Below are 27,825 nucleotides of genomic sequence, written 5' to 3'. Positions count from 1 at the left end.
AAAAAAATAAAGGGAACACTAAAATAACACATCCTAGATCTGAATGAATGAAATATTCTTATTAAATACTTTTTTCTTTACATAGTTGAATGTGCTGACAACAGAATCACACAAAAATGATCAATGGAAATCAAATTTATGAACCCATGGAGGTCTGGATTTGGAGTCACACTCAAAATTAAAGTGGAAAACCACACTACAGGCTGATCCAAATTTGATGTAATGTCCTTAAAACAAGTCAAAATGAGGCTCAGTAGTGTGTGTGGCCTCCACGTGCCTGTATGACCTCCCTACAACTCCTGGACAGTCTGTGGTGCAACGTGGCAAATGGACTTGGATTGGTGGATGGAGCGAGGCATGATGTCCCAGATGTGCTCGATTGGATTCAGGTCTGGGGAACGGGCGGGCCAGTCCATAGCACCAATGCCTTCCTCTTGCAGGAACTGCTGACACACTCCAGCCACATGAGATCTAGCATTGTCTTGCATTAGGAGGAACCCAGGGCCAACCGCACCAGCATATGGTCTCACAAGGGGTCTGAGGATCTCATCTCGGTACCTAATGGCAGTCAGGCTACCTATGGCGAGCACATGGAGGGCTGTGCGGCACCCCAAAGAAATGCCACTCCACACCATGACTGACCCACCGCCAAACCGGTCATGCTGGAGGATGTTGCAGGCAGCAGAACGTTCTCCACGGCATCTCCAGACTGTCACATGTGCTCAGTGTGAACCTGCTTTCATCTGTGAAGAGCACACTGTTATATGCCAAACGCCCTGCACAGTGTCGGGGTGTAAGCACAACCCCCACCTGTGGACGTCGGGCACTCATACCACCCTCATGGAGTCTGTTTCTGACCATTTGAGCAGACACATGCACATTTGTGGCCTGCTGGAGGCCATTTTGCAGGGCTCTGGCAGTACTCCTCCTGCTCCTCCTTGCACAAAGGCGGAGGTAGCGGTCCTGCTGCTGGGTTGTTGCACTCCTACGGCCTCCTCCACGTCTCCTGATGTACTGGCCTGTCTCCTGGTAGCGCCTCCATGCTCTGGACACTACGCTGACAGACACAGCAAACCTTCTTGCCACAGCTCGCATTGATGTGTCATCCTGGATGAGCTGCGCTACCTGAGCCACTTGTGTGGGTTGTAGACTCCGTCTCATGCTACCACTAGAGTGAAAGCATCACCAGCATTCAAGTGACCAAAACGTCAGCCAGGAAGCATAGGAACTGAGAAATGGTCTGTGTTCACCACCTGCAGAACCACTCCTTTATTGGGGGTGTCTTGCTAATTGCCTATAATTTCCACCTGTTGTCTATTCCATTTGCACAACAGCATGTGCAGTTTATTGTCAATCAGTGTTGCTTCCTAAGTGGACACTTTGTTTTCACAGAAGTGTGACTGACTTGGAGTTACATTGTGTTGTTTAAGTGTTGCCTTTATTTTTTTGAGCAGGGTATATATATATATATATATATATATATATATTGCTGTTCAAAAGTGGGGTCACTTAGAAATGTCCTTGTTTTTGAAAGTTGAAAGTTAATGGAATATCTACATAGGCATACAGAGGCCCATTATCAGCAACCATCACTCTTGTGTTAGCTAATCCAAGTTTATCATTTTAAAAGGCTAATTGATCATTAGAAAACCCTTTTGCAATTATGTGAGCACAGCTGAAAACTGCTTTTCTGATTAAAGAAGCAATACAACTGGCCTTCCTTTGACTAGTGGAGTATCTGGAGCATCAACATTTGTGGGTTCGATTACAGGCTCAAATGGCCAGAAACAAAGAACTTTCTTCTGAAAGTCTATTCTTGTTCTGCGAAATGAAGTCTAATCCATGCGGGAAACTGCCAAGAAACTGAAGATCTCGTACAACGCTGTGTACTACTCCCTTCACAGAACAGCACAAACTGACTCTAACCAGAATAGAAAGAGGAGTGAGAGGCCCCGGTGCACAACTGAGCAAGAGGAGAAGTACATTACAGTGTCTAGTTTGAGAAACAGACACCTCACGAGTCCTCAGCTGGTAGCTTCATTAAACACCAGTCTCAACATCAACAGTGAAGGCGACTCCTGAATGCTGGTCTGTTGGTTCATTGCAAAGCAGAGCAAACAAACACAACAATGTATGAATGAGATCGCCAGTAATTCACTTTCGTATACAGTGGATTCTGTCACCGTTTCTCACCTTGCATCACAGAATACACACTGTAAAATGTGTGTGAGAGGTGGGAGCACTCGTCTTTGATTCAGGCAAACAGGAGCATTATATAATTTGAAATAGTCTCTGAATAGTTGTTTGCATTTATACATTGTTACAGCAGCGGACAAACATCTGGGCAGAAGGTATGCCGACTTCTTCCTCCTGCTCAGGGAAGAGCAGGGGCTGATACCCCAGGGAACACTCAAACGGAGATAGATCATGTAAAAATGCAAACAACTATTCAGAGACTATTTCAAATTATATAACGGGTGGGTCTAATCCTGAATGCTGAACACAGCAGGGGCGTTGGTAAGGCCAAATGGCATAACCAGATACTCGTAGTGACCGCTGGCCATGTTGAAGGTGGTCTTCCACTCGTCCCCTTCCTGTATCTGCACCAGGTGGTAGGTGTTACGTAGATCTAGCTTGGATAACATTGTGGCCCCCTGGAGTGTCTTGAAGGCTGAGGGAATGAGTTGTAGCGGGTAGCGGGTCTTCAACGTTATGTTGTTGAGACCCCGGTAGTCGAGGCACGGGCACAGGGTCTTGTCCTTCTTCTCCACAAAGAAGAACCCTGAGCCGGCGGAAGAAGAAGAAGGATGGATGAATCCTGCAGTAAGGGAGTCCCCAATGTAGTTCTCCATCGACTTGGTCTCTGGTCCCGACAGAGAACAGTCGTCTTCAGGCGGAGTCATGCTAGGGTGAAGGTCAATCCCGTAGTCATAAGGTCAATGCGGCGGGGGCGAAGTGGCCCGGATGGCAGGCAGGCTCAAGGTCAGGGTAGGCACTGGTCAACAATCCAGAAGTGGGGCAAAGGTGTAGGTCGGCAGGCAGGGTTAGTGGCAGGCAGAGTGGTCAGGCAGGTGGGCTCAGAGTCCGGACAGGCAAGGGTCAAAACCAGGAGGGCGAGAAAAAGAGAGACCTGAAAAAGCAGGAGCTGAGAACAAAAAGGCTGGTTGACCTGACAAACAAGACGTTTGTTGTTGGCTAGCTCCTCTGACCAACAGTGTCCTGACGAGGGTGCACATTTTCTATGCCAGGTGAAATCACTCCTCCTTAGCTCATTGTTAAGGATGTATCCAAATAAATGTCACTAGAAAACAGCTTAAACAACTCTTTGGGCTAGGTGGGGCGCTAGTGACCCACCTCGACAACATCTGGTGAAATTGCAGACCGCAAAATTTAAAATACAAAAATCAGAATATTAAACGTTCATGAAAATACAAGTGTCATACATGACGCAACAATCAGCATTTGAGCTGGCCACACTTTTTTTCAGAAACATTTTGCACAAACACAGTCGTTACAAAGTTGTCCAGAATGTGAGCAGTTTATTTTTGGATGCAATGTTCATACATTCACTGAAGTATCTACTACAACATAACACAATAATCCAATAGTTTTAGCGCTAAGATTAATGTAACACAAGCAGTCATATATTTTTATAACTCTCGGCTGACATAAACTACAATATGAATTAGCTAATAGCTATTACTATTATAATTAATCTCATCACGGGTGAGCTCACCATTTATTGAAATAATTGAGTAAAACACTTTCTAGAAATCTAAAGTAATCTGACAATGGGTAGCTTCTCACAGAAACCAAAGATAAGAGAAGACAAGATGAGTTTGGTCTGTTTATAGTATGCATGTTGAAGGGGGTGTGTCGTCTACCATCGTTCACATCCCACCATTCACTTCCAGAAGTTCTCAAAAAAATTGTGAACCCTTAATCACCTCATTTTGTTATAACATCTTTGGTCCGACAGACCTGTTCTGATACCCAGAATGCATTGTATGTCAAACATGGCTCCACACATAGCTGGAATTAGCTTAGCTCATCATAATCAGTACAACCATCAAAAAAGTATTTTACACACATAATATGTGCCCATTACAATCTATGCAAGAATTGAAATAAATGATATGTCAATAGAACTTGAAAACATGTGAATAAAACAGTAAATATGTAAATAATTACCACACTAAACATTTTCTGATAGTGATTTATTGATACAAGTGGCACGTGCCGGCAGTCAATCACATAACCTCTCACTCCCACTCTGAGCCATTCAGTGTTGTTATTGCTGTATGTTTATAGCTAGTGAGATAAACTGTAGAATTAGCAATGTCTTTCACAAGGAGACAACTCACAAATGCGGAAATTCTGGAGATGTTTTTAATTCTGACAATGAGTCTGATTATGAAAGTCAGGAATCAGATTCTGACAGTGAGGAACTGCTCCCCAACCTTGTAGCCATTGAGAACCCTGAATCTGAGGACTCCTTGTCCACTGACGAAGTCCCAGGTCCCTTTGAAGATGCTGGTAGTGATGGAAGCAGACCGACAGTGGATGAAGTACAGGAGTTCTGTGGAAAGGTTCAGCTGGAAGGCCTGAGCCATCTCACCCCAACCTGGCCCTGCTGTTTGCTTTGATGAGTCCCCGTCTGGAGTGCAACGCCCCTTGCCATTTCCATCTGAGGCAGAGTGCTTCAAGTTGTTTCTGACAGAGGAGCTGGTGGGAGACATAGTAGAGGAGACCAATCGCTATGCCTTGGAACTACAGGAGAAGAGAGCCAGGAGTGGGGGGGAAACTTGCTAAATGGGTGACAACCACAATTAGTGAAATGTATACCTTCCTGGTGAGTCCTTCTCATGGGAATAGTAAAGAAGAACTCCCTAAGAGAATACTGGAGCACAGATCCTATGTTTGCAACTCCCTTCTTTGCCAACCTCTTTTCCCAAGACCGCTTCCTAGTTCTGCTGCGATGACCGCATTTCATCAACAATGCTACTGCCATCCTAAATGACCCGTTGTACCAAATAAGAAATGTTCTTACCAGCCTGACATTGGCATTTGGTTGGGTCTTTGTGCCATACAAGGACCTATGGATTGATGAGTCCCTGATGGTATGGAACGATATGCTGGCGTTCCGTCAATATTCCCTCCAAAAGGCACAGGTTTGGGGTCAGGTTCTTTGTCATGCGCGACGTGAAGACAGGGTTTGTCCAGGACATTATAGTTTACACAGGGTCCACCACTGAAATCAAACATTTTGAGGGGCTTGGGGTGTCGGGTCCACGGTGATGACCATGCTGGCTCCTCATCTCAGCAGGGGACACACTTTGTATGTGGACAATTGTTACAGCAGTCCCACAGTCTTCCGGCATCTGCTCTCCAACAGCACAGGGGCTTGTGGCACAGTCGGGTCGAACAGGAAGGGGATGCTGGCATTCGGATGCAGGAAGATGCGGAGAGGGGAGGTGGAGTTTAAGGAGAACGGTCAACAGCTGGCAGTAAAGTGGCATGACAAACGAAACGTCCATGTCCTCTGCACTGTCCATACAGCAACGATGTCGGCCACAGGGAAGGTGGACCAGCTGACGGGAGAAAGAGAAATCAAACCAGACTATGTGCTTGACTATAACCTCAAAAAGGAGGCAGTGGATAAGGCGGACATGATAAAAAGCTTTGTGGAATGTGGACCTCGGCGTTACTCTGGACCCTGATCTCTCTTTTGAAGAACATATCAAGACCATTTCAAGGACAGATTTTTTCCATCTACGTAACATTGCAAAAATCAGAAACTTTCTGTCCAAAAATGATGCAGAAAAATTAATCCATGCTTTTGTCACTTCTAGGTTAGACTACTGCAATGCTCTGCTTTCCGGCTACCCGGATAAAGCACTAAATAAACTTCAGTTAGTGCTAAATACGGCTGCTAGAATCCTGACTAGAACCCAAAAAGTTGATCATATTACTCCAGTGCTAGCCTCTCTACACTGGCTTCCTGTCAAAGCAAGGGCTGATTTCAAGGTTTTACTGCTACCCTACAAAGCATTACATGGGCTTGCTCCTACCTATCTCTCTGATTTGGTCCTGCCGTACATACCACACGTACGCTACGGTCACAAGACGCAGGCCTCCTAATTGTCCCTAGAATTTCTAAGCAAACAGCTGGAGGCAGGGCTTTCTCCTATAGAGCTCCATTTTTATGGAACGGTCTGCCTACCCATGACAGAGACGCAAACTCGGTCTCAACCTTTAAGTCTTTACTGAAGACTCATCTCTTCAGTGGGTCATATGATTGAGTGTAGTCTGGCCCAGGAGTGGGAAGGTGAACGGAAAGGCTCTGGAGCAACGAACCGCCCTTGCTGTCTCTGCCTGGCCGGTTCTCCTCTTTCCACTGGGATTCTCTGCCTCTAACCCTAGTACGGGGGCTGAGTCACTGGCTTACTGGGGCTTTCTCATGCCGTCCCTGGAGGCGGTGCGTCACCTGAGTGGGTTGATTCACTGTTGTGGTCATCCTGTCTGGGTTGGCGCCCCCCCCCTCTTGGGTTGTGCCGTGGCGGAGAACTTTGTGGGCTATACTCAGCCTTGTCTCAGGATGGTTGAAGATATCCCTCTAGTGGTGTGGGGGCTGTGCTTTGGCAAAGTGGGTGGGGTTATATCCTTCCTGTTTGGCCCTGTCCGGGGGTGTCCTCGGATGGGGCCACAGTGTCTCCTGACCCCTCCTGTCTCAGACTCCAGTATTTATGCTGCAGTAGTTTATGTGTTGGGGGGCTAGGGTCAGTTTGTTATATCTGGAGTACCTCTCCTGTCCTATTCGGTGTCCTGTGTGAATCTAAGTGTGCGTTCTCTAATTCTCTCCTTCTCTCTTTCTTTCTCTCTCTCGGAGGACCTGAGCCCTAGGACCATGCCCCAGGACTACCTGACATGATGACTCCTTGCTGTCCCCAGTCCACCTGGCCATGCTGCTGCTCCAGTTTCAACTGTTCTGCCTTACTATTATTCGACCCTGCTGGTCATTTATGAACATTTGAACATCTTGGCCATGTTCTGTTATAATCTCCACCCGGCACAGCCAGAAGAGGACTGGCCACCCCACATAGCCTGGTTCCTCTCTAGGTTTCTTCCTAGGTTTTGGCCTTTCTAGGGAGTTTTTCCTAGCCACCGTGCTTCTACACCTGCATTGCTTGCTGTTTGGGGTTTTAGGCTGGGTTTCTATACATCACTTTGAGATATCAGCTGATGTACGAAGGGCAATATAAATACATTTGATTTGATTTTGATTTGATTTGAATGCAGTTGGAAAATGACAAAGTCGTCTTTGTATCAAAAGATAATTGCGTAATTATCGTATTTCGCCGTCCTAACGTAGTCTTCACTAGTCTTCACTAGCCAGCTAGCTAACGTCCACTGATTAGCTGCACTGGAGAAACTGTTACACTCAACTGAACGACTTGATTAGTTTAGTGTCAGCTAGCTACATAGCTGTCTTTGCTGTCTTCGTATCATCGTATCATCGTATCCAAGATAATTGTGTTGTTTAGGTTTAGAGTGTGTAGTCTTAGAGTGATTATCTTAATTTACCGAGGTTAGCTAGCCAGCTATTTGTCGTCCTTAACGTAGGTGACTCTGCTAGCTAGCCAACAGCTAGCCAACGCTAGCCAACGTCTTCTGTATAGAACTCAACTACCCGGTCGCATTCACAGGTTGTATCACATTTTCACTTCATTTTCATTACAGTACAACGGTTTGATTTGTTTGATCGTAGCTAGCTACTTAGCTAGCTACATAGCCGTCTTTGTATCAAAGATAATTGTGTAGTCTAGAGCGATTTTCTAGGTTCGCTAGCCATCTATTGTCGTTCTTTTAACGCAACGTAACGTAAACAACACTGCTAGCTAGCCTGCTAGCCCCGAATAGCAACACTGCAGAAACTATTACACTCAACGGAACGACTTGATTAGTGTAGTGTCAACAACGCACCCACTGCCAGCTGGCCTACTTCAGCAGTACTGTATCATTTTAATCATTTTAGTCAATAAGATTCTTGCTACGTAGCTTAACTTTCTGAACATTCGAGACGTGTAGTCCACTTGTCATTCCAATCTCCTTTGCATTAGCGTAGCCTCTTCTGTAGCCTGTCAACTATGTGTCGGTTTATCCCTGTTCTCTCCTCTCTGCACAGACCATACAAACGCTCCTCACCGCGTGGCCGCGGCCACCCTACTCTGGTGGTCCCAGCGCGCACGACCCACGTGGAGTTCCAGGTCTCCGGTAGCCTCTGGAACTGCCAATCTGCGGTCAACAAGGCAGAGTTCATCTCAGCCCATGCCTCCCTCCAGTCCCTCGACTTCTTGGCCCTGACGGAAACATGGATCACCACAGACAACACTGCTACTCCTACTGCTCTCTCTTCGTCCGCCCACGTGTTCTCGCACACCCCGAGAGCGTCTGGTCAGCGGGGTGGTGGCACCGGGATCCTCATCTCTCCCAAGTGGTCATTCTCTCTTTCTCCCCTTACCCATCTGTCTATCGCCTCCTTTGAATTCCATGCTGTCACAGTCACTAGCCCTTTCAAGCTTAACATCCTTATCATTTATCGCCCTCCAGGTTCCCTCGGAGAGTTCATCAATGAGCTTGATGCCTTGATAAGCTCCTTTCCTGAGGACGGCTCACCTCTCACAGTTCTGGGCGACTTTAACCTCCCCACGTCTACCTTTGACTCTTTCCTCTCTGCCTCCTTCTTTCCACTCCTCTCCTCTTTTGACCTCACCCTCTCACCTTCCCCCCTACTCACAAGGCAGGCAATACGCTCGACCTCATCTTTACTAGATGCTGTTCTTCCACTAACCTCATTGCAACTCCCCTCCAAGTCTCCGACCACTGCCTTGTATCCTTTTCCCTCTCGCTCTCATCCAACACCTCCCACACTGCCCCTACTCGGATGGTATCGCGCCGTCCCAACCTTCGCTCTCTCTCCCCCGCTACTCTCTCCTCTTCCATCCTATCATCTCTTCCCTCCGCTCAAACCTTCTCCCACCTATCTCCTGATTCTGCCTCCTCAACCCTCCTCTCCTCCCTCTCTGCATCCCTTGACTCTCTATGTCCCCTATCCTCCAGGCCGGCTCGGTCCTCCCCTCCCGCTCCGTGGCTCGATGACTCATTGCGAGCTCACAGAACAGGGCTCCGGGCAGCCGAGCGGAAATGGAGGAAAACTCGCCTCCCTGCGGACCTGGCATCCTTTCACTCCCTCCTCTCTACATTTTCCTCCTCTGTCTCTGCTGCTAAAGCCACTTTCTACCACGCTAAATTCCAAGCTTCTGCCTCTAACCCTAGGAAGCTCTTTGCCACCTTCTCCTCCCTCCTGAATCCTCCGCCCCCTCCCCCCTCCTCCCTCTCTGCAGATGACTTCGTCAACCATTTTGAAAAGAAGGTCGACGACATCCGATCCTCGTTTGCTAAGTCAAACGACACCGCTGGTTCTGCTCACACTGCCCTACCCTATGCTCTGACCTCTTTCTCCCCTCTCTCTCCAGATGAAATCTCGCGTCTTGTGACGGCCGGCCGCCCAACAACCTGCCCGCTTGACCCTATCCCCTCCTCTCTTCTCCAGACCATTTCCGGAGACCTTCTCCCTTACCTCACCTCGCTCATCAACTCATCCCTGACCGTTGGCTACGTCCCTTCCGTCTTCAAGAGAGCGAGAGTTGCACCCCTTCTGAAAAAACCTACACTCGATCCCTCCGATGTCAACAATTACAGACCAGTATCCCTTCTTTCTTTTCTCTCCAAAACTCTTGAACGTGCCGTCCTTGGCCAGCTCTCCCGCTATCTCTCTCTGAATGACCTTCTTGATCCAAATCAGTCAGGTTTCAAGACTAGTCATTCAACTGAGACTGCTCTCCTCTGTATCACGGAGGCGCTCCGCACTGCTAAAGCTAACTCTCTCTCCTCTGCTCTCATCCTTCTAGATCTATCGGCTGCCTTCGATACTGTGAACCATCAGATCCTCCTCTCCACCCTCTCCGAGTTGGGCATCTCCGGCGCGGCCCACGCTTGGATTGCGTCCTACCTGACAGGTCGCTCCTACCAGGTGGCGTGGCGAGAATCTGTCTCCTCACCACGCGCTCTCACCACTGGTGTCCCCCAGGGCTCTGTTCTTGGCCCTCTCCTATTCTCGCTATACACCAAGTCACTTGGCTCTGTCATAACCTCACATGGTCTCTCTTATCATTGCTATGCAGACGACACACAATTAATCTTCTCCTTTCCCCCTTCTGATGACCAGGTGGCGAATCGCATCTCTGCATGTCTGGCAGACATATCAGTGTGGATGACGGATCACCACCTCAAGCTGAACCTCGGCAAGACGGAGCTGCTCTTCCTCCCGGGGAAGGACTGCCCGTTCCATGATCTCGCCATCACGGTTGACAACTCCACTGTGTCCTCCTCCCAGAGCGCCAAGAACCTTGGTGTGATCCTGGACAACACCCTGTCGTTCTCAACTAACATCAAGGCGGTGGCCCGTTCCTGTAGGTTCATGCTCTACAACATCCGCAGAGTACGACCCTGCCTCACACAGGAAGCGGCGCAGGTCCTAATCCAGGCACTTGTCATCTCCCGTCTGGATTACTGCAACTCGCTGTTGGCTGGGCTCCCTGCCTGTGCCATTAAACCCCTTCAACTCATCCAGAACGCCGCAGCCCGTCTGGTGTTCAACCTTCCCAAGTTCTCTCACGTCACCCCGCTCCTCCGTTCTCTCCACTGGCTTCCAGTTGAAGCTCGCATCCGCTACAAGACCATGGTGCTTGCCTACGGAGCTGTGAGGGGAACGGCACCTCAGTACCTCCAGGCTCTGATCAGGCCCTACACCCAAACAAGGGCACTGCGTTCATCCACCTCTGGCCTGCTCGCCTCCCTACCACTGAGGAAGTACAGCTCCCGCTCAGCCCAGTCAAAACTGTTCGCTGCCCTGGCCCCCCAATGGTGGAACAAACTCCCTCACGACGCCAGGACAGCGGAGTCAATCACCACCTTCCGGAGACACCTGAAACCCCACCTCTTTAAGGAATACCTAGGATAGGTTAAGTAATCCCTCTCACCCCACCCCCCCTAAGTTTTAGATGCACTATTGTTAAGTGACTGTCCCACTGGATGTCATAAGGTGAATGCACCAATTTGTAAGTCGCTCTGGATAAGAGCGTCTGCTAAATGACTTAAATGTAAATGTAAATGTAAATGGATAAGAAGACATTTTTCCATCTGATTGACACTGCTGCCCTCAATGGCCACATAGTTCACCGCCATCTAACAGGTGAGGTGATTACTGAACAAGGTATTTTTGGTAAATGGACATACAAATCACATACAGAAACTATTATAATGTAATAAGTCACTTACTTTGATAGAAACGTAGCCTGGATTTGAACCAGGGTGTCTGTAGTGATGCCTCTAGCACTAAGATGCTTACCGCTGCGCCACTTGGGAGTCACAAGGCCAGGGTAGCTTCAAAATACAACACAAGATAATACTTCCCGGACTCAATTAGCATTGTTTTACAGAGCTAATAGGAGAATGTAGCTAGCTACATAAGCATGATTGAACATAACACCATAAAGGTTATGAAATGAGTAAGGTTTCTTCGTGTGTCTGCTTGTAACGATTTTCCTCCTCTTCTGAGGAGGAGTAGGAAATATCGGACCAATGTGCAGCGAGATAAGTGTCCATAATATATTTATTAAACTGAACACTGAACTAAAGTCAGGAGGTGACACCGCAGTTATAAGGAATATACACAAATATATTATGCTCCATACATGCAGTGAGCTGCAGTAAAAATGGCATAATGCGACATACAGAAACTATTATAACGCAATAAGGCACTTACTTTGAAAGAAAGGCACACATTTCAAAGTTATTATTTGAAACACAAACAACAATGACTGTGATGCAGATGCAAAATATGAACACGTGTGTTGCAGATCTTGTTCTGACGGGAGTTGCGCAAATATCTGCAGACTAGAACTGCACAAACAATTGGGAAATTGCATTGGGTAAATTCTGCCTGGGTCAGAAAAAAAAGAATTGTCCACAAAAGACTTAGTCTTGGGCCTGACAACACCCCTGTCAATATATCCTCCAAACACCGGCTTCTTGTGCATTATCCCTTAAATGTAGGTAACTTCACTCAATAAGATTTAGTACAGACCAAGCCTGACACAAAATGTAGAAATGTAAAAAGAGTAGCCTACTTTGACAACAATTCAGTGGATGTAACAACTATTAGATAGAGAGAGATAAAGAGGGAAGATACATAACTCTTCAGAGACAATGAATGATTTGTAGGATACATTCATATTTCACACAGTCACTTTAGTGTTTGCATTTAGCCTACAGCATGTAATGGAACTTGCGGAAGCACATCCCCACCCTGCAAAGTGGCACAGAACAGTAGAGCACCTAAAGGAGGGTTTTACACATCTCCCACTCATCTCCCACTCTTCGCCCTGCATCCACTTCGGATGCACACCACACACACTCTTGAGCCCTTCAAACTTCACCTGCCTTCAAATGAGTTGTAACTCCGTCCACACACCCCGGTGCCACATTCTTGGCTCCCCTCTTCCTGCCATTGTGCCCATGTCACAAAGTGAATGCAAAAGCTGCATTTTGAATGCACTTTAGGCCCAGACTGTGTGGTGAGTGGTGGGACTTGGGGCAGACACATGCCATGGAAACGTAGGCTCCCCTCTCGGGTGTGATCTCCCTCTTCTTCCTCATCTCCCGCTGCTTCATCCTCTGCTTCGTCCTCTCCCCCCTCTTCTTCCTCCTCTCCGTGTTCCTCTCCCTCCACTCTCCTCTCCCTCTCCTTCACTCGCCTCTTCTGCTCTCCCTCCTATTCACTCTCCTCTTCCTCTCGCCACATTTCTATCCCTCCAATCATCTCTAACTGCTCTTGCTCCCTGCCTTTTGCTGCTGAGCCCCGACTCTCAGAATCACTTACCTCACGTTCACTGACCTAGAGGAGCAGAGTAACAGAGGAAAAGGAGAAGAGCAACAAATAGAATACATTTTTAGTCAGGAACATCAACTTTCTCTCTTCCTCACACTGTCTCTCTTCCTTCCCTTTTCTTTTTTCTCAACCATACACATACTCTCTTCCTAATAAGGGTTCTCCATAATAAATTGTGTGATATAGTTACAGGCCTCCCATTCCACACACACACACACACACACACACACACACACACACACACACACACACACACACACACACACACACACACACACACACACACACACACACACACACACACACACACTCGCTCTCTCTCTCTCCTCCAATCAACTCTTGCCTGACTGACTAACTACAGAGTTCGCCAATGTTAGCTGGTTAGTTACGAAGCTGGGACAGTTTCCAAATGAATTACATAGGTATTAACAAGACAAAACAAACATCTAGTTAGCTGATTATATACGACTAAGCACTGCAACTGTTTCTATGAGACAGAGAGCAATCATTCAAGATCCACCACTAAAGTACCAAGTTATCATGACATGACAGCATTTGTTCATCTGTGAGCTATTCCTCAAGTTTCACAGCATCAGACAATGACAACACCAAACATATATCTGTTTACTTATTCCACTCAAGATCATCACTTTTCAAGGTGCAAGGATGTGTGAGAATCCGTATCACTAGCCTACATAGATAAAGCCTCTTTCACAGTGAAAAGTTGTGTCTGCTTCGGGGGCCGTCATTTTGAGGAATGATTTTGATTTTTTATTCAAAATGGCAGCATGCCATTTCTCTGGTTGATGGCAACAACCACGTGAATACGACAACAGGTTGTTAGCAATTTTATTTTGCGATATTGACACAGATATTATTGTTTAAAAAACTAGGATGTTCGCATCTGCTATAGTGATTTAAAGAAAAGCCGTCGATGGCCGCTTTTGGTTCTAATTAATATTCAGACTTACCTTACGCAGGTACGCACCGAGCTCTTTGGGAGTCTTTTTACATCAGCAGTTGTCAAAGTGCTTGTACAGAAACCAAGCCTAAATTCCCAATCAATAGCTCTTAACCAATTAGTAAATGACAGTGCATAGAGAACGGTGTTATTTATGTCAGGAAAAAATGTATTTGATGTTTTTCCACTTGGAAACAACAGGTTGCGCAACCTTATTCATCGTATCCTTATTCAAATGTGTACCTTGCTGGCACTGGCTTTTCCCATGCGTAAGTTTAAGGTCAGAATACGGGTAGAGAGAAAAGTGCATAAACATTGAATTATGTTCAATTTACGCACTGGTAACTCGGGTCTGAATTCCTCCCATAGTTACTGAAGACATCACAGCTAAAAAGTATTTGTCCATGCAGTATTAAATAAGCTGCCTCAGCTGGACAGTGAAACATTCATTGCCATCGTTTTATTATTATACAACCCAATGACCCAGGCCTCCAGAGAAAGGCAGATAGAGCTCCAGTTTCAACACCACTGTGTAGGCCTGTCTCAGAATGCAGTTAGTGTGACTCTCTGTTTGACCGGCCAGCCAGGATAGGGGAGAGAGGGGGGTGAGAGGGAGAGCTAGGCCCTGGGGTCGAGTCCTCAAAGTGCCTGTTATGCTCTACTTAAAGATCTTTAAATAGGGTGATTCACTAGGATGTGATAGCCCCAGTGATCTTTCAGCGGTATCATGGGATGTGCTTGATCTGAGCATCATGGGAAACTGGGCTAGGTTGTGGACAGGACAGCAGGCCATGCTACTGTGCGGCTGGAGGACTGTGCTCTTTATATCTTCAGCAGATGAATCTGTATGACCCAGCACAGCTACCATAAGAAGAGTAATAGCATGCTTCCTAATAAGAGGCCCTTAAAACAGCAACACTTACTACCGATGTAGGATGTTAATTTGATCACTCCTTTGTTGCCGAGAATTGTTCTGCACAGCAGGAAATGCCAAATTGGTTTCGAAAGTTTGTCGAAATTTCTGACTTGATTCCACTTTGGAATTTCTGAATTTGAATTTCTGACTTGATTTGAGAAAAAATGTCTCAACCCCTACAAAAATGTCCATTAATTATAATCCACACAATAATGCGCATTTCCTGTTGCTGCAAGATTATTTTCCTGCTGTAGCAAACTGTCTCAAATTAAAATTCTACATCTGTAAATGACTGTATTTACAATGTAAACTGACCTGTCATATGAAGCCTGGTGATTGCAGTATCTCCAGTACGGTTGATTGGCCTTAATCAGCACAATTCATTCCTGCACCTAGGGAAGGGATTCATTGCGACACAGCAGACTGAGGGGAGGAGGCTGTAGCAGTAGTGGGCGGTTGCTACTGTAAATGCCCTCCAGTGGATGTGGAGGCACTAACGGAGGCTAAACGGGGATGCTGAATGCACCTCTATCTGCAGCTCATTACCTTCCTCTCCATTCCCAGGAGGCTTGGCTCCGGTTCACTTCGAGTGCTGTCCTGCCAGGAGGAGGGTGATTACAACCATTTTACTCAACAAGGGACTTTCTCTCTCTTGCCCGCGCTTATGCCCCTCTCCTCTTCCCTTTTTACCTCGTAGCCATTTGATTTATGTAGTTATGTATCAATCACATAAGAATACTCAGAGAAAAAAGGGTTTTGAATGACAGAACAGAATTTTTATATACTAAGAGGCTAAGAGAAAAAAGCCAGGCATGATGAAAAGAATATAATCATGAATCATACATCAGTATGTAGTCTGACAACAGAACACAAGTATAAAAATCAACCCAGATTAGGCTCTTTGAAATGAGATTGCAGTGGTGTGTAGCCGAGGGGGGAGACAGATGGGAATTATGTACTGCAGTGGTTCCCAAACTGCGGGGGATCAAGGGGATGGCAGTTGTGGCGCGGAGTTCCCCAAAACATATTTTTTTAAGGAACTCAGTCGGGCTTTCAACTTACTCTTGAAAGTTGACATTTCTAAATTGGGTGGTGCATCAGCAGTTTTTCCTATTGTCATGTCAGTTATTAGATTGCGATTTATAACTTGTCAGAAATGTCCAAATCAACTAGCCCATGTCAGCTAATGTTTTGTAGCTAGGTTTTTAGCCCATTCATTTTGTTGTAATGTTTAACTCACTCAGATATTACATAAACATAAGTAAGACATGCCAAAATCTGTAGAACTGCAGGAAATTAGCTTTAAAACAGCTAACTATTTCTACACCCCATTGCAAAATGTGTTTCCCAATGTTGGAAGGTGGGCTGAGAATTAAAAAGTTGGGAACCCCTAATGTACTGTATGTATAAAGGTGGTATTGTATGGGTGTCTGTGAGAGGATGATGCTTATGCATTTCTCTGCCAAGGCTCCACATACTCCAAACCCAGATGGGCAAAGATGTCCTCCTCAGTAGTCGCCAGTAGGCATAGTTTCTGGAGAAAGAACAAAGACAAAATTGATGGTTGGATTCAGAAATATAGTAGACATAAGAGATATGTGAGAGACTGTGAGCGTTGACATGGCTTGACAGCAAGATGCCCTGCACGCACTGAAACATCTCAAGTTGTAAACCAAACAAGCCCAAGTATGAGCAAATTGGAGGACACTCATGTTAGTCTCAGATGAACACAAAGATAACATCGCTATACAGTGGCTTGTGAAAGTATTCACCTCCCTTGGCATTTTTCCTATTTTGTTGCCTTACAACCTGGAATTACAATAGATTTTTGGGGGAGTTTGTTTCATTTGATTTACACAACATGCCTACCACTTTAAAGATGCTAAATCATTTTTTTGTGAAACAAACAAGAAATAAGACAAAACAAAACAGAAAACTTGAGCGTGCTTAACTATTCACCCCCCCCCCCCCCCCCCCCCCCCCCCCCCCCCCCCCCAAAGTCAATACTTTGTAGAGCCACCTTTTGCAGCAATTACAGCTGCAAGTCTCCTGGGGTATGTCTCTATAAGCTTGGCACATCTAGCCACTTGGATTTTTGCCCATTCTTCAAGGAAAAACTGCTCCAGCTCCTTCAATTTGGATGGGTTCTGCTGGTGTACAGCAATCTTTAAGTCATACCACAGATTCTCAATTGGATTGAGGTCTGGGCTTTGACTAGGCCATTCCAAGATATTTAAATGTCTTGAATGAGTGTTGCTTTAGCAGTATGCATATGGTCATTGTCCTGCTGGAAGGTGAACCTCCGTCCCAATCTCAAATCTCTGGAAGACTGAAACAAGTTTCCCTCAAGAACTTCCCTGTATTTAGCACCATCGATCATTCCTTTAATTCTGACCAGTTTCCCAGTCCCTGCCGCGAGGAAAAACATCCCCACAGTGAAGCATGGTGGTGGCAGCATCATGCTGTGGGGATGGTGTTCTCAGGATGATGCGAGGTGTTGTGTTTGCACCATACATAGCATAGCAAACCTGGTCAAGAACTACAGGAAACGTATGCTCTCTGTAATTGCAAACACATTGTTCTGTACCAAATATTAAGTTCTGCTTTTCTGATGTATCAAATACTTATGTCATGCAATAAAATGCAAATGAATTACTTAAAAATCATACAATGTGATTTTCTGGATTTTTGTTTTAGATTCTGTCTCTCACAGTTGAAGTGTACCTATGATAAAAAATTACAGACCTCTACATGCTTTGTAAGTGGGATTACCGGCAAAATCGGCAGGGTATCAAAAACTTGCTCTCCCCACTGTATGTGTTGGGCCCCTCTGACAGCTAAAGGCAGATGACAAACAATCATAACTGGTAGGAGAGAAGGAAAAGTACTTCTAGGCATGTATTCTGCCATTCTAGCCCGTTACTTACAATGCAAATAACAAGGGGGACATTACAGGCCCTGAGTGCATGCTGGGTAAAATAAGTCAGTCCAGCCCAGGTCCAATCTGTGTAAATATCACTCCCTCTGTCTTCATTTGACTTCTGTCTCTGTTGATAAAATCAATTACACAAACAGTCCAGGCTTAAATCTTGATCATCTAAATTTGATTATGACCTGACACACATTAAACGCAGTCATGCCCGCATGTCTGACAGGGGCACACACACACACACTTTAAGTCTCTCCACCAGCTAAGTGGATGATTGGTTCTCTGCAGGTCACTAACAGGTCACTAACTCTCACATACATTAAACTCTAGAGAAAACACCCCCATTGTTACAGCAGATGAAAATCTTTCCACAGAGGTGCAATTTGCTATATTCTTCCCAACAACTCCCTTGTACAAGAGCAGACCACCAGATACTTTTTTCCTCTCAGGAAGTAAATAAGACAACATCCACACAGTGATTGGGGAACTGGTGAAGTAGTCACATATAAGAGCTTTGGACAGTCAGATCTGAAGGTGATATAGCTCGTAGAGCATCATGTTCAGGCATCCCTAACAAGATGCATGCTTACTGTTCAAAAGGCTTAACGGAAAGCTATGGTAAGCTCTAACATCCAACTAACAAAGGAAATGTGAACTCTGTCCAATCCTTCCAATCCCCATGGGGGAAATTTTTTCATTACATACTGACAAGTTATGTCTATATTAACTTTTCAGTTATTTGTGCCCCAATAGCGGGGGCACTGGTTAGATTTCCTCGACTAAGAGGTACCCCCTGTATATAGCCTCGCTATTGTTGTTTTACTGCTGCTCTTTAATTATTTGTTACTTTTATTTCTTATTCCTCATATATATATATATATATGTGTGTGTGTGTGTGTGTGTGTGTGTGTGTGTCAAATACAATTTGAATTGATTTGATTTGACCACAGCAAACTCTCTGAAAGCTTTGACCAATAACATTTTGTTGCTCTTCTGAGCCTGGCCTTACTTGACTTAAACCCTTTTACTCCGTAAGGAGCATATGCCATGCAAATATAAGACTACTTACCATGTACTACAATAAGTACTACTTTATTCAGACAGAACTATGGTAAGCATTTCTGACAGGAGGAGGAGCTGGAGTGTGAGTTACTGCATGTCAATGTCCTTGACTTAGTGACCGGCTGACCAGCTGTGTATTTCCTCTTCCCGCTGCAAATTTACAGCTCTCGTGGATGTGAACACAGACATCAGGCCATCTTAACATCTGCCTTCTGTCATTGCCTCCATGCCATGACCACACAGGCTGATGGAAGGGTCTGATGGAAATGATTGGCTGCCACTCGAAGAGCCATGCACATCCACACACAAATTAATGCACACCCACAATTTCAAACATTTGTTTTACTAGATTTGTGTGGAGCAAACAATTGATTCCCATTCAAAAACATGTTTGACCTAACTCCTAACCCTAATCCCTAACTAGTATTTTTCCGTGTGGGGAAATGTCCGAATTTTCCATGTTTTACTATGTTTGTGAGTCACCACAAGGATAGTAAAACCAAAAACACACACACACACCACACACTGGAACAGACTTGCTGGCTTGTGGATCCTCAGACACAGTGATATGCAAACACAGTTGAATAATATGCAAATCCACACTAAATGAACAACTCATAGGAACATGTAAATACAGATGTTACACAAACACTACAAACACACACAACAGGTGGCCTGTCAGAGAGTATTTTCGTTTGATTGTATTCAGTGTTGATATTCATAATCTATAATACACCGGTAGTATGTCTGAAGGACATGGCAATTCGGGACTGTTGCGTTTGTTTTCCTCTGTTGGACAGCAAGCAATGAATTTAAATTATTCCAAAGAAAATCAGTATTTTGAGATAGTCCCCTTTGAAAATCACCCATTTACATTTTGTGTCCAACTCGTTGACACTGAAAGATCCCCCAGGACTAAAGAACACATTGTTTCTGTAAGAGAGGAACATATACATCCACCTATAGTCTACCGTATCATATTTCTCCGTATCCATAGCGTACTACTCCCGTGGGTCTCTCCATTAGAAATCCATAGATATCACATCAGGACTATTACATAAGGCATACCAGCGTGGGCCACAGCCTTCCTCCCTCTCGTTGTTTAGATAGTTTTCTTCTTACTGTCACCACCTGGAAACATGTTATTGCCAAGAGGGTGGTGAATCGAAAAATGTTTTGATTGTCTCTAAGTTAATCTATCTTTATTGCAGCTCACAGGAAAGGGCTGACAGTGGCGGAAAAGCGGGAGTCGATTAGTGCCTCTGCTGTCCTACTGAAACGATCCACCCACGATCAGCACGCAAGCACGTGCTCACACGCGCACACACCTAGCCTTCTCCAGGCACACTGGGACAGCAGAATAGAACCTGGGAGAGAAAGGAGGCGATTCAGACACCTCACTAATCAACCCAGCAATTAGTGTTAGCATCATGAACCCCTCTGAACCATAAAAAGGCTATTGAGCTGAATGGGGTTTACATTGCCTAACTCTCTCAGCCTGCTAATCAGCCAAATAAACTGGGCAGTAAGGGGAAACAGTGCCAGATAATCAACCATTTAATCATACACAGAAAATGAGTTTATTTGGCCACCAGGGTTTTGCCACATAAACATGAGTAAAAAATACATAATTGTTGATTAGAGTGTCCGAATGTAACAAGCAAAGGAAGACAAAGTCATTATGCCAGTGTAATATGACCTCCTCTGACATGATCTCCTCTGACACGTTCCTTCAACCCTTCATAAGGCCTACATAACACATCACTGTCACACAGCTAACATAAGCCCAAATCACACGGAAGGACATCTGTCAACTATGTGAATTTTGGGTACGCGAGAGTAGCGTAGTGTAGTGTTCGCCAGCGTAATTGTGATGAAAAGCCATTGTAAACAGTTGTATTCTCTTTGAAATCGGAGTTACCTCATTCCTCAAGTTTTCCAGCCTATGATCGAAATCAACACAGGTAGGCTGCCATTGTTTTCAAATAGGTAGGCTAATTGTCAGAACAAACACAGCCTATACATCCCAATAAACGTTTTAACCGTAAAACTTTACTTGGCAAAGTAGAGAAGTTTAAAACAATTAGTCTAATTCCCTTTCGACCCACTCAATCTCTAGTCCAGACGTGAATATTTGGAAACCAAGGCAATCAATAACCATGCACTTTCTTTTGAGGCTCCCTAAATGTTATCAGCATATCGAATGCGCGACCCGGGCTGGCAAAACCAGGATCATTGTTATTCTAACTTCCGCGAAGCATATAAAGCCCTCCCCCACCCCCAATTCGGAAAATCTGACCACGACTCCATTTTGTGCTCCCAACCTATAGACAGAAACTAAAACAGGAAGCACCCGTGCTCAGGTTTGTTCAACGCTGGTCTGACCAATTGGATTCCACGCTTCAAAATTGCTTCGATCACGTGGACTGGGATATGTTCTTCATTGCGTCGGACAATAACATTGATGAATACGCTGATTTGGTGAGCGAGTTAATTAGCAAGTGCATCTGTGATGTTGTGTCCACAGCGTCCATTAAAACAATCCCCAACCAGAAACCGTGGATTGATGGCAGCATTCGCGCAACACAGAAAGCGCAAACCACTGTATTTAATCAGGGCAAGGTGACCGGAAACATGACCGAATACAAACAGTGTAGCTATTCCCTCCGCAAGGCAATCAAACAAGCTAAGCATCAATACAGGGACAAAGTAGAGTCCCACTTCAACGGCTCAGACACAAGAGGTATGTGGCAGGGTTTACAGTCAATCACGGACTGCAAAAGGAAAACCAGCTCTGTCGCGGACCACGATGTCTTCCTCCAAGACAAACTAAACAACTTCTTTCCTCGCTTTGAGGACAATACAGTGCCATTGACACTACCAATGTACCCGCTACCAAAACCTGCGGGCTCTCCTTCACTGCAGCCAACGTCAGTAAAACATTTAAACGTGTTAACCCTCGCAAGGCTGCCAGCCAAGACAGCATCCCCAGCCACGTCCTCAGAGCATGCGCAGTCCAGCTGGCTGGTGTGTTTACGGACATATTCAATCAATCCTTATCACAGTCTGCTGTTCCCACATGCTTCAAAAGGGCCACCATTGTTCCTGTTACCAAGAAAGCTAAGGTAAGGACTTTCGCTAAGGACTATCGCCCCGTAGCACACACTTCCGTCATCATGAAGTGCTTTGAGAGACTAGTCAAGGATCATATCACCTCCACCATACCTGACACCCTAGACCCACTCCAATTTGCTTACTGCCCTAATAGGTCCATAGACGACGCAATCACAATCACACTGCCCTAACCAATCTGGACAAGAGGAATGCCTACAGTGGGGCAAAACAGTATTTATATATGCCATTTAGCAGACCACCAATTGTCATGTGTGCAAGTTCTCCCCACTTAAAAACATGAAGCTAGAAGGACCACCAATTGTGCAAGTTCTCCATCATGAAAGAGGCTACATCATTCACTTCAACTATGACAGACAAAGTGAGAGAATATAATCCAGAAAATCACATTGTAGGATTTTTAATGAATTTATTTGCAAATTATGGTGGAAAATAAGTATTTGGTCACCTACAAACAAGCAAGATTTCTGGCTCTCACAGACCTGTAACTTCTTCTTTAAGAGGCTCCTCTGTCCTCCACTCGTTACCTGTATCAATGGCACCTGTTTGAACTTGTTATCAGTATAAAAGACACCTGTCCACAACCTCAAACAGTCACACTCCAAACTCCACTATGGCCAAGACCAAAGATCTGTCAAAGGACACCAGAAACAAAATTGTAGACCTGCACCAGGCTGGGAAGACTGAATCTGCAATAGGTAAGCAGCTTGGTTTGAAGAAATCAACTGTGGGAGCAATTATTAGGAAATAGAAGACATACAAGACCAATGATAATCTCCCTCGATCTGGGGCACCACGCAAGATCTCACCCCGTGGGGTCAAAATGATCACAAGAACGGTGAGCAAAAATCCCAGAACCACACGGGGGGACCTGGTGAATGACCTGCAGAGAGCTGGGACCAAAGTAACAAAGCCTACCATCAGTAACACACTACGCCGCCAGGGACTCAAATCCTTCAGTGCCAGACGTCTCCCCCTGCTTAAGCCAGTACATGTCCAGGCCCGTCTGAAGTTTGCTAGAGAGCATTTGGATGATCCAGAAGAAGATTGGGAGAATGTCATATGGTCAGATGAAACCAAAATAAAAAAAATTGGGTAAAAACTCAACTCGTCGTGTTTGGAGGACAAAGAATGCTGCGTTGCATCCAAAGAACACCATACCTACTGTGAAGCATGGGGGTGGAAACATCATGCAAATTGTGCGTAAACACAGGTGTAAGGATTGGCTGAGTGAGTTTTGAACAAGTGGTCAACATCTGAATTAAAAATGTTCAGTTTAATTACACAACAAGCCTCTTTGCATTTGTAACGCAAAGCTCTTAGACACTTACCCAGTAAGACTACTGGTAAACAGCTGTAATCGCAAATTGATTATAACATGTATTGACTCAGGGATGTGAAAACTTATGTAAATTAATATCTGTATTTCATTTTAAATACATTTTAAATACAATTTAAAAAAATACAAAAACAAGTTTTCACTTTGTCATTATGGGGTACTGTGTGTAGATGGCTGAGAAAAACATCTACACTTGTAATGAAGTTCGTCTGTTGTTTGAAGTGAGTCAGACCGAAATGCAACGTGTAGGTTACTCATGACTTTTAATGAAGAATAATGCGGTACATGAAATAACTGAAAATACAAAAACAACAAACGAGTGAAACTAATACAGCCTATCTGGTGACTAACACAGAGACAGGTACAATCACCCACGAAATACAACGCGCACTCAGGCTGCCTAAATACGGTTCCCAATCCGAGACAACGAGAATCAGCTGACTCCAATTAGGAATCGCCTCAGGCAGCCAAGCCTAACTAGACACACCCCTACTAATACACACTCCCAATTAATACAAACCCCAATACGAAATACAACATATAAACCCATGTCACACCCTGGCCTACCCAAACATATAACAAAAACACAAGATACAATGACCAAGGCGTGACAATACTGTATATTTTGAATTAAGGCTGTAACAATAAAATGCGTAATAAGTCAAAGGGTATGAATCCTTTCTGAAGGCACTGTATACAGTTGAAGTCGGAAGTTTACATACACTTAGGTTGGAGTCATTAAAACTCGTTTTTCAACCACCACAAATTTCTTTTTAACAAACTATAGTTTTGGCAAGTCGTTTTTCCAACAATTGTTTACAAACAGATTATTTCACTTATAATTCCCTGTATCACAATTTCAGTGGGTCAGAAGTTTACATCCACTAAGTTGACTGTGCCTTTAAACAGCTTGGAAAATTCCAGAAAATAATGTCATGGCTTTAGAAGCTTCTGATAGGCTAATTGACATCATTTGAGTCAATTGGAGGTGTACCTGTGGATGTATTTCAAGGCCTACCTTCAAACTCAGTGCCTCTTTGAAATCAAAAGAAGTCAGCCAAGACTTCAGAAAAATAATTGTAGACCTCCACAAGTCAAATTCCAAATTCCTGAAGGTACCATGTTCATCTGTACAAACAATAGTGCGCAAGTATAAACACCATGGGACCACACAGATGTCATACCGCTCAGGAAGGAGACACATTCTGTATCCTAGAGATGAACGTACTTTGGTGCGAAAAGTGCAAATCAATCCCAAACCAACAGCAAAGCACCTTGTGAAGATGCTGGAGGAAACAGGTACAAAAGTATCTATATCCACAGTAAAACGAGTCCTTTATCGGCATAACCTGAAAGACTGCTCAGCAAGGAAGAAGCCACTGCTCCAAAACCACCATAAAAAAGCCAGACTACAGTTTGAAACTGCACATGGGGACAAAGATTGTACTTTTTGGAGAAATGTCCTCTGGTCTGATGAAACAAAAATCGAACTGTTTGGCCATAATGACCATCATTAAAAAAGGGGGAGGCTTGCAAGCTGAAAAACACCATCCCAACCGTGAAGCACGGGGATGGCAGCATCATGTTGTGGGGGTGCTTTGCTGCAGGAGGGACAGGTGCACTTCACAAAATAGATGGCATCATGAGGGAGGAAAATTAGGTGGATATATTGAAGCAACATCTCAAGACATAAGTCAGGAAATTAAAGCTTGGTCGCAAATGGGTCTTCCATATGGACCATGACCCCAAGCATACTTCTAAAGTTGTGGCCAAATGGCTTAAGGACAACAAAGTCAAGGTTTTGGAGTGGCCATCCCAAAGCCCTGACCTAAATCCTATAGAATAGTTGTGGGCAGAACTGAAAAATTGTGTGCGAGGAAGGAGGCCTACAAACCTGACTCGGTTACACCAGCTCTGTCAGGAGGAATGGGCCAAAATTCACACAACTTATTGTGAGAATAATAATAATAATAAATGCCATTTAGCAGACGCTTTTATCCAAAGCGACTTACAGTCATGTGTGCATACATTCTACGTATGGGTGGTCCCGGGGATCGAACCCACTACCCTGTCGTTACAAGCACCATGCTCTACCAACTGAGCTACAGAAGGACTGTGGAAGGCTACCTGAAACATTTGACCCAAGTTAAATAATTTAAAGGCAATGCTACCAAACACGAATTGAGTGTATGTAAACTTCCGACCCACCGGGAATGTGATGAAAGATATAAAATCTGAAATCATTCTCTACTATTATTCTGACAATTCACATTCTTAAAATAAAGTGGTGATCCTAACTGACCTAAGACAGGGATTTTTTTACTAGGATTGAATGTCAGGAATTGTGGAAAAACTGAGTTTAAATGTATTTGGCTAAGGTGTATGTAAACTTCCGACTTCAACTGTACTTTCGAAACACAACCCAGTTGATAAATGTAGAATGTCGTTGCATTCATGCATTGCTGCCACATTCATATTAAAGCACTTGCCAATAGATCATGCTGACTTGCAGTTAAACATATCACTAAATACACATGCTAACAATACATCACAATTTCAGAGGTAACAACGCACAACCAAAGTGTAAATTTCAGTATGAGCTGGTGGGGACATTTAAGTCCAATCGAAAGCTGATCTTAGCTGTGAAGCAGTTGGTCTATGGCAGGGTTTCCCAAACTCGGTCCTGGGCATATAGCCTACATGGAGGGGTTTTTACACACATCCAAAATAATAACAGTAGCTGGCAAAAATAATGTAATAGCCTACATATATTTATAGATAAAAACGGGATGTCCGCTCACTGTCCTGCTGCTGCCTAACTTTATCTTTTAATAAAGCTTTGGCGATAAAGATTTATTTCAAAGCCGTCTCCCGAGCCAAACCTTTTATCGATGGTCTTAGTCCTGGGGCCCCGCCTGGGTGCACGTTTATTTTTTTGCCCTAGCACTACACAGCGGATTCAAATAATCAAAGCTTGATGATGAGTTGGTTATTTGAATCCGCTGTGTAGTGTTAGGGCAAAAAGAACCTGTGTTGTCACATAGATTTTGACAAATGAAGCTCATCCTATCCAGCTGTGATGCAGTGCCCATTATGCACACGGAACAAGAGAGTGTTTTTTGTGCCCATTAACCTCATTTTTAGAAACATAAACTAATGATTTCTCCCATTTTGTTGAAATTTATTAAAAACCAAGCATAGCCTCCCCTCCTGTTTCTTTTGTCATGCCCAATGCATTCGCCATGTAGTCAAGACTATCGATAAAAGGCTTTCCTCATGAGACCTCTTTGAAATAAACTTTTATCGCCAAAGCTTGATTTAAAAAAATCAAGTTTGGCAGGACAGTGAGCGGACATCCCATTTTTATCTATAAATATATGTAGGCTATTACAATATTTTTGCCAGCTCCTGATATTATTTTGGATGTGTAAAAACCCCTCCATGTAGGCTATATGCCCATCTTGAAATGAGAGATGAGCCCATGTTATTTAATAAACTGTAGTATCAATCCATAATTGTTGCGTTTACCAGCGAGAAAACCAAATAATGTTGCTCAAACAGAAGGGGGAACGAACAGTCACTGACAACAGCCAAAACGATGGGGTTTTAGGAGGGATTCTGAAAGAGACTCATGGGGGTGTCCACTGAAAGTTGACTAGCAAACAACAACTGGAACCTTAAAGACACCCACCATGAGTGCCCACTAAATTTGACGAAAAACAGGCAAACAAAAATAAAACCCACACCAAACTTAAAGACAGGAAGCACACCAAAAAGTGGAGCAAAATGAAAACAGGGAAGATCAGATAAAGGTACTTTTTTCAATAAATCAAATAGGGAGAGACAACTAAAGGGGTTAACCCTCTACATCTCTCAAGACAACTGGAACACTGGGCCAGCCATTCTTAAATATCACCTGGGTGTAAGGGTTTTCCTGTGGTGAAGGAGAAGCGGACCAAAGTGCAGCGTGGTGGTTATTCATGTTCTTTAATAAAGGAACTAGACTTGAAATAACTACCAAAACAATAAATGTGGAAAACCATAAAAAGTCCTATCTGGTGCAAACACAGAGACAGGAACAATCACCCGCAAACACACAGTGAAACCCAGGCTACCTAAGTATGATTCTCAATCAGAGACAACTAATGACACCTGCCTCTGATTGAGAACCATACTAGGCCGAAACATAGAAATACCCCAAAACATAGAAAAACAAACATAGACTGCCCACCCCAACTCACGCCCTGACCATACTAAATAATGACAAAACAAAGGAAATAAAGGTCAGAACGTGACACTGGGTCAGCAAAGGTGAAACACCTACCCACTAACGAGATGACAAACCTGTGCGCGTCCCATGTGCTAACGTCCAGTCTTGAAATATAAATGGAAAAACCAATGCCTGTAACAATAATGGACTAGGAGGATAATATGTGGTTACCCCTGCCGAAATTGGAGTTTATTACTATGCAAA

At 44.5% G+C, this 27,825-nt stretch overlaps 1 protein-coding gene across 1 annotated transcript in view; it reads right to left on the bottom strand.

Moving 5' to 3' along the window:
• Nucleotides 1-15,702: 15,702 nt before the first annotated feature.
• Nucleotides 15,703-27,825, bottom strand: part of LOC124037185 (DNA nucleotidylexotransferase) — a 143,414-nt gene continuing 131,291 nt past the window's right edge. Inside the window, exon 11 of the mRNA XM_046351855.1 lies at nt 15,703-16,423. Within this exon, the coding sequence (XP_046207811.1) occupies nt 16,337-16,423 (87 nt within the window). The 3' untranslated portion in view covers nt 15,703-16,336. The remainder of the gene's footprint in view (nt 16,424-27,825) is intronic.

This window comes from Oncorhynchus gorbuscha, linkage group LG06, assembly GCF_021184085.1.
Source record: "Oncorhynchus gorbuscha isolate QuinsamMale2020 ecotype Even-year linkage group LG06, OgorEven_v1.0, whole genome shotgun sequence".
Lineage (NCBI taxonomy): Eukaryota > Metazoa > Chordata > Actinopteri > Salmoniformes > Salmonidae > Oncorhynchus > Oncorhynchus gorbuscha.
The sequence above is the reverse complement of the archived record's forward strand: the minus strand, read 5'-3'. Positions and strand labels throughout refer to the sequence as shown.